The 8,379-nt window shown below is 44.8% G+C and overlaps 1 protein-coding gene across 1 annotated transcript in view; it reads right to left on the reverse strand.

The window, feature by feature from the left end:
- HYDIN (HYDIN axonemal central pair apparatus protein) overlaps positions 1–8,379 on the reverse strand; it is a 378,086-nt gene that overhangs the window by 42,642 nt on the left and 327,065 nt on the right. The window contains 3 exon segments of the mRNA XM_006152662.1: positions 2,874–3,092; positions 5,362–5,504; positions 8,016–8,297. Of these exon segments, the coding sequence (XP_006152724.1) occupies positions 2,874–3,092; positions 5,362–5,504; positions 8,016–8,297 (644 nt within the window).

An 8,379-nucleotide genomic window follows, 5' to 3' on the forward strand; every position in this document is an offset into this window, starting at 1 on the left:
ATAAATTGACAATGGAATAGAATAGAGAGACTAGATACAACATAGGCATATAGAAAATTTAGATAGATGTTGATGGAGTCCTGGAAGATCACCAGAGAACAGAAAGGCTAAACATAAAGTGATTTGGCAAAATTAGTTATCTAGATAAGAAAATATGGATATGGAACTTTGCTTCATATTATACATAAAATCCAGGTGGGCCGAGGGCTTAAATACCAAAAGCAAAGCTTTTAAATGTTAAAAACATGTGTAGGTGAATTTCCTTCTAGGGGAAGGGCTCTAAAAATAAAACATGAGGCCCAGCTGCGGTGACAGGTGGTGGGGCACCACTGCACGACACTGGAGCGCACGTGCTGAGGAGACTCTGCCTGGGACAGGCCCGGAGTTCGGGTTCTGGGTCCATCTGCACATGCCAGGTGTGTCCATGGGCATAGCCACGTTCCTGGACAGCTGGAAAGCTGGGAGGAAGACTGTGGCGTGAACAGACACTGTTGGGGTTTCCTGTCTCTCACTTTCTTTATTTCTCAGGAAAGAAGGAAACTTAAAAAACTGACATGAGAAGTAATAAACATAGCAGGTTAATAAACTTGAATATATTAAAATTATGAACATCTTTGCTCATCAAAAGATACATTAAAGGCTGAACTGAGGTGGTGGGTGCTGCTAAGAGGCTCTGCAGGCTGGGACTGCCTGGGAAGCTGAGGTCTGCCTCCCAGTCTGATCAAAGGCTGGGCTCAGTGGCAGTCATCTCGGCTACTTCTGAGGCTGAGCTGGAAGGGTCTTGACAGCTGAAATGGGTGTGTACATTTTTTTTTTGAGAGGTTTTTGCTAGAGGGCGTGTGAACTCGCCAAAGAGACAGAGAGATAGAAAGCGAGAAGTCACCCCCCCAGGGGGGATGGCCACGCTGCAATCCCTTCTCCTCCATTCTCCTCTTGGGATCTTGGGCACGCACGCACACGCACCCAGCGTGAGTTTAAGCTGCCAGGTCCAGGACTTGAACCGCGGTCGACTACGTGGGAGTCCAGCGACATAACCATTATGCTAACTGCTGGTCCCGGGTGTGTACATTTTTCAAAGGTATATTAAAGAAAATGAAAAGATAAAATAAGTTTGTTGCGGATATTTGTCAATAGATAATATGAACCAAAGAGTGTATCGAAATAAAACAACTTGTACAAAAGACAAGCATTATAATTGAGAAGTAGTCAAAAGGCATGAAAATGCATTCACGTAAAGGATAACTTACATGGCCAATCAGCATGAAGATATACTTGAGCTCATTGAGCATAAGGGAAATGCAAACTAGGCTCATAAAGAGATAACTTCTCATTCATTCAAATGATAAAGATCAGGAAGTCTGACAATGTCAAGTGTTGCAGAGGATCTGGATCACTTTTGCAAATGAACACCACGTGACATGCACAGTAATGCTCACAGAAACCCCGTCTATATCATACCAAGACCCCAAGTATTTTCAAGAGAAGGGATAAATAATAAGGGAATTTTACAAGGCAGTGAAAAGGACATAACAGGGCCACATGCCACAGTATGGGTGACCACAAGCAACGAGCCTTTTTTGTTTTAAAGAGTTATTTTTGTTTAACTTTATTTATTATTATTATTTGTTTTAATTGGGCCAGAGAAAGACACAGAGAGAGACAGAGAGAAAGTGAGAAAGCAAGTTACCAGGTCCAAGACTTGAACCATGGTAAGCCATGTGGGAGTCTAGAGTCTTTAACCACCACACCATCTACTGGCCCTACAATAACCTTTTTTTAAAAAATAAAATTAACAGATAATTTTCCATTTTGTGCTTAACTGTCTTACTTATTTTTCCCCCCTTTGATTCCCTCACTTTGTATGCTATAGTGATACAAAGTGAATGAATGTAAAATAAATAAATAAATAACCCCCCCCAATTAATTAAAATTAAAAATAATGATTGTAAAATAATAAAGGAAAGAACTATACACAATATGCCTTTTACAGGCATAGGTTAAAAAGGCGGGATCAGCAGATGGCATACTGGTTTCGTCTCTGGACTCCCAAGAAGTCAACCGCAGTTGGAGTCCTGGACCCAGTGGCTCAGACTCACAGCAGGCACGTACACCTGCGTGCCCAAGATGCTAAGAGAGGAATGGAGGAGAAGGGATTGCGGCGTGGCCATGCCACATCTTTCTCTGTCTTTCCTGTGAGCACGCATGCCCTACAGCAAAAAAAAAAAAAAAAAAAAAAAAAAAAAAAAAACAAAACTCTCTTAGAAAAAAAAACAAAAAGAAAGCATAGGTTAAAAAAGAAACAAAAACCAAAATCGAGGGAATGAACAAGGCAAGATTCAAGGCAGTGATCACCTCTGGGAAGGAGGCCGTGGGATGGAACAGCGGAGAGCAAGACAGGTTAGTTGATATTCTACTTCCCACACTGGGTGTGCGTTTGTTTCTGTTTATTACCTTATTTAAAAGAAACTCACCAGGGAGTAAATAAAAGAGGGACACGCATGGACCAAAGATGAGATACTGTCATGAACCAAAGATTATGACTAATTTAATTCTGGACACCTGTGAGAAAAAGGAAACAACTCAAAGATGAGCCATGACATTGTCGATGAAGACAAAGGTGGGAGGCCTGGCTTGTCCCATCATCAAGACTTAAACGGAAGCTCTGTAATGAAGATCCGTGCTATACGTGCAGCAGGGATGGCAAGCGGCATGTGTGGGAGTCTCGTTTGCCAGGTTTGAACTCAAGGTTAAGTAAAATAGGAACCTTTTCTATTTTCTCATGAAAGAAGGGTAAAAAGAGACACCGAACAGAAAGCAGTAGGCATCCGAGCATGGCGGACCACGGCAGATTTGAGCTCGCCGCCCCTGCTTACTTTCCGTTTTGTAGTGAAAGGCCCAGGTGCGCTTCTGGGCATGTCCACCCACTTGACTGTGCGCATGCGGTCATCCCAGTCGGGAACCTGGTCTGCAGGCTGCTGCAACATGATCCTGGAGAGCTTGCACTTGATCCCCATCTTCTTCAGGGTGATGGGCACGTCTGACTTCATGGTCACCGATATATCCTTGGCACATCCAGGGTGGAGGTGGCCGATCTGGGAAAGGGCCTGAGGTTAATATTTTTGGAAATTCAATCTTTTATTTTTATTATTATTTTTTAATTTTCTAGAGGGTGTTTGTTCTCACCAGGGATAGAGAGAGAGAGAGAGAGAGAGAAAGAAAGAGAAAGCACCCTATGGAAGATGGCCGCATTGAAATCCCTCTTCATTTTCCTCTCAGGATCCTGGGCATGCATGCACAACACACGAAGCATGATTTCCAAGACACTGGGTCTGGGACTCAAACCACAGTCAGCCATGTGGGAATCCAGTGTCTTAATCACGATGCTACCTGCCCCCATGTGCTATAGTTCTAATATGTCCCCTCCAAATTCATGTGTTGTGCAACTGTCACAAGAATGAGGGTAAAAACTTGATCCAACTATGGTGTTGAAAGGTAGGGATTTGGGGAGATTAGGATTAAGATGATCAGGGAAGAGCCGCCATATTGATTCCTGGTGGGTTTATAAGGAAAGAAGCACACGTGGAATACAGACCATGCTCTCCTCTCCTCTGCTGCCATGTTGTGACGCAGTCAGAGACCCCAGTAGAGCTAGGCCCTGGGTCTTGGACTGCAAACCATGAGGTGAATAAACTTCTATTCCCCTAAATTGTCCAGACTCAGGTATTTCCTGATATTAGCCATGGGATGTACTAGAATAATGTGCATGTATTTCTATGCACTTACTTATGGGTGTGTGAATGTAAATGGACTATAAGGAGCTTGCCTCTGTCTTTGACTAACACACATGTTGCTCAAAATGAGATTCCTTTATTAGATTCGCCTGTATAGAACCCTCAGGTAAAATGCAGATACCAGTATTTACCTGATAGAGTCACTGGAAAGGCTGATGAATAACCAAGGTCTTGGCACGATCTGGTATATAATAACACTCAATTTACACCAGCTACTGTTCAGGGCTGGATCTGAGCCATGTTGGGGTTGGAATCCAACAGGAATAAAATGAACTCTATATCTCTCCAGAAGCAAAACTGAGTCCTGATAGCACTCAGAGATTTAAAGGACATATCAGGTCCCCAGCCCTCCTTGCCCCATCCCCATAGAGATCCACACTTGAGCAGACTCGGTGGCTGGATGTTCAGTGCAGGAGGTGGTGAACACACTGGGTGCTCCAGAGTGCTGGAGACTCAGCAGTGAACTGTCTTGTCCTAAGTCTTGTTTAATGCCAAACTTTGGGCAGCACAGGAAAATGTGCACAGGAGACCGTAAAAGAAGGGGCTAAAAGATTCCAGGTAAAATGCAGTTAGCTAGGTTTTTACTTTTTTGAGAGATTTTTTTTTTTTACTATAGGGCACTCACAGGAGAGAGACAGAGAGACAGAAAGTGAGAAATCACCGTGCGCCCACCCCCGCCTAGGGGGACGGCCACTTGTAATCCTTTCTCCTCCACTATCCTCTAGGGATTTTTGGGCACGCATGCATATGCACTTCATGTGAGTTTCAAGCTGCCAGGTCTGGGACTCAAACTGCAGTCGGCCTCATGGGAGTCCGGTGCTTTAATTACTATACCCCCTGCCGGCCCCAGTTAACTAGGTTTTAATATGCCAAAGGGTACAGGGAAGCTTTAAAAGTATAACCTGCAGGGACTAGCAGTTATCGTAATGGCTATGTCGCTGGACTCCCATGTAGTCGACCATGGTTTGAGTCCTGGACCGAGTGGTTTAAATTCATGCTGGGCTCGTGTGCGTGTGTGCCCAAGATCCCGAGAGGCAAATGGAGGAGAAGGGATTGTGGTGTGTCCATCCCCCTGGGGGGTGATTTTTCGCTCTCTGTCTCTCTGGCGAGTGCATGCACCCTATAGCAAAAACCTCTCCAAAAAAAGTATAACCTGCAGCATTGTCTAAATCTCAGTGGTCCACAGAACCCACCACCCCCATTTTAGCTTTTGGAACCACTTCTGAAGGGCTAATGCTCTGAAGAACACTCCCAAGGGGATACAGACCCCACATTCTGAGACAGGAAGACTGGGACTTGTATTTACCTAGGCAGGCCTCCACAAAATTTTGCAAAGCTAAGCTCGCAACAATCTTGGCAGACTTCATTCTCTGACCTTCTCCTCTGAGACCAGGGGGACATGAACAGCATCCTCTCTTACCAGGTCTGAACGAGGGATGGTTCCTAGGTCATCTCCCAGCTCAAGATGCACCTATCCCATCCCATGCATCCATTGGCATGGACTGACAACAAGAAGGGGGATGGATTAGGCCTAAGGGAGTCCAGAAAATAGTGAATGGCTTTTGCTTACCTGTGGGGAGAAGGTAACTGTAGCTAAAAGAGGCCATTCAAACCGTATCACATTCACCTGGCTGTGGTTAGTGATTGTGAAGCTCACGTTATAGCTGTTTCCAATGTGGCAGTCCCCAAACTGGATGTGGTCCACCAGAGCGGCTAGGGGTTAAAGGCAGAAAGGACCAGGTGAGTCTTCCTCAGTCTCCTCTGGAGGTTTGCTTCCTTGAGGAGGCAGTACCTGGCAGACACTGTATGCCACCTTCATGCATCCCTAATCTGCATGGATGGCTGTATTTGAAAAGCTTGGAACCCTTGAGTAAAAAGAGTTCCCCTCTGGGGACTCTACCTGTCCATCTGTCCATTCATCCATGCATTCATTCATTCATCCACCCACCCACCCACCCATCCACCTTCCCCCTCACCTCCATTTGTACGAGAGAAAACATAGGTACCTACCTCCATTTGTTTGGTAAGACAATTCTATAATATAAGGGTTAGGATTTCCAGACAAAATACAAGAGTTCCAGTTAAATCTGAGTTACAGATAAATTATGAGTCGTTCTGAGAGTAATTTTGTCCCATACAACATTTTAGGATACTTACACTAAACATTATTCACAGTTTATAAGAAATTCAATTTATTTTTTTTTGAGAGGTTTTCGCTATAGGGCGCGTGTGCTCGCCAGACAGAGAGAGACATAGAGACAGAAAGCGAGAAATCACTCCCCAGGGGGGATGGTCACGCCACAATCCCTTCTCCTCCATTCTCCTCTCGGGATCCTGGGCACGCACGCACACGCGCCTGGCATGAGTTCTAAGCCACCGGGTCCAGGACGCGAACCGCGGTCGACTACGTGGGAATCCAGCAACATAGCCATTACGCTAACTGCTGGTTCCCTATATGAAATTCAAATTTATTAGAGACTTCTGTGTTCTGATTTCCTGTATCTGGCAGGCTGTGATAGATATGAAATCTGATTTCTGAACTTGGGGTCACTGTTGGCTCTTGCCTGACCCCTAACAAGAGAGATGTCACTCCATAGCCTCAGAAAGAGAGAGGAAATGCCAGACAGTGAGGAGTATTGATTTCAACCCATGTTGTGTAATCTAATGACACATTCTAGGATTGTAATTAAGCTTCTAGAAAAACTGTGGGACTGTGTTTACTTACTTTAGAGAAATTGGTTACACAATTAGGGTATTATCAAAATGCTTTTTTGATAATAACAATGAGGTAACTTTTTTTTTTTTAACCCCAAACAATACTGTCAACTAGGAATGAAGCTTGAATGCTTGATAAACTTTAGAACAGCACATCTCAAGCTTTAATATACCTATGAGTGGGTCACTTGGGGATCTTGTTAAAATGCAAATTCTTGGGCCAGAGGTGGCCTGAGCAATAAAATGTAATGCTCTGCAAGGCAGGCCAACATGGTGAAGTTACCAGTTTATATCTGGAGCCCTCTCTGAGCACGCAGGGCACACAAGTGCCCATGATCTGGACTGTGGCATGGAGACCCTGTCAGAGCCGCCGTATTGCTCTCTGCCTCTCTTACTCATGACATAAATAAACACAATAAAAATACAGATTCTGATTCAATAGGTTGGGGTGAGTCTGAATGTCCCATTTCTTTTCTTTTCTTTTGAGTTTTTTGCCATGTGGCATGTGCATTTGTCAGAGAGAGAGAGAGAGAGAGAGAGAGAGAGAGAGAGAGAGAGAGAGAGAGAGAGTGTCAGACAGACAGTGAGATGGAAAGTAAGAAATTACCCTTTAGGGGAGATGGCCACACTTGCAATCCCTTCTCCTCCATTCTCCTCTTGGGATTCTGGGCACACATGCACATGTGCCTGGTGTGATTGTCAAGCCTCCAGGACCAGGACTCGACAGCGGTAAACCACATAGCAATCCAGCACCTTAACCACCATGCCACCTGCTGGCCCCTGTATTTCCTGTGTCTAACACGCTCCCAGGTGATGCTGATGCTATCGGCTCTCCGGCTGCTTGCGGAGTAGTGAGATTGCAGAGAATGGGAGTCCAGAGGTGGCACTATCCTATATCCTGCCTAAGTAAGCAAGCCCAGCATTTCCCTTAGAGTGTTTCATCTGGAACAGACAATGCTGACACAAGCCAGCTAAAGGGCAGAGAGAGGGAGAACTACAAAAAGGAGTTTATTCATTTCCTAGCAAATGTAAACAGCGAACTGCAAGCTCCCTAAGAGCAGAGACTTTCTTATTATCTTTGCAAGTCTGTGTCGTGCCAGGCACATGCCCAGCGATGCTTAGTAAATGTTCAGAGTGACTATGTGAGTAAATGGAAGGATGGGCGCAATGTTCGAGCCAGGCATGAGGCCTACAGTAGTGAAGAGGAAATTCATCCAATTCCCAGGGTGCCAGCCAATTTGTTATTTAGACTTCATGCTCATTTAAAGTGGGGGGCAGGAGAGAGGGAATCAAGGGGTGGAGGGACAAGCAAAACAATGAATGGACACAAAAAATGGAAAATGATCTATTGACGATGATGTGTATGGTAATGTCCTTGACTGGTCTGACATGTGGTGCTTTCATTTTGTAGTGGAGATGTACAGTGATTAAATGTAAAACAATAAGAAAATTAAAAAAAAATGACTCAAGGGCTAACAGTTGTTGACACTGCACTGCTACTTCTCCCACCTGCCACCAAATCTTCCATAGCGTTTTCCTCAACGATCTCCAGGACCTCAGAGTTATCTGCGGCCTCCGGGCTGGTGGCTAGCCCGTGGATGTTGTCCAAGGTGATGTCGTCCTCGTAGCCCTCTCCCACCATGCGGATGATGGTTTCCTCATATTGGTTGTTAATCACGGACAAGCGGATGGTGCCTGTCATTCTCCCAACCTTCTGGGAGTGGAAAAAGACATCAAATTCAGCTGTGTCTCCAGGCGAAACCACCAGGGAGGCGGTGTGAGCTTTCTTCGCTGGGAAGAGAAAAGAGAAGGTAAAAATGTAGATCCGGTTTAAGGAAATATATATATTTATAAGGAAATATATATATTTATA

Source organism: Tupaia chinensis, unplaced genomic scaffold (genome assembly GCF_000334495.1).
Source record: "Tupaia chinensis unplaced genomic scaffold, TupChi_1.0 Scaffold000355_1, whole genome shotgun sequence".
NCBI lineage: Eukaryota > Metazoa > Chordata > Mammalia > Scandentia > Tupaiidae > Tupaia > Tupaia belangeri.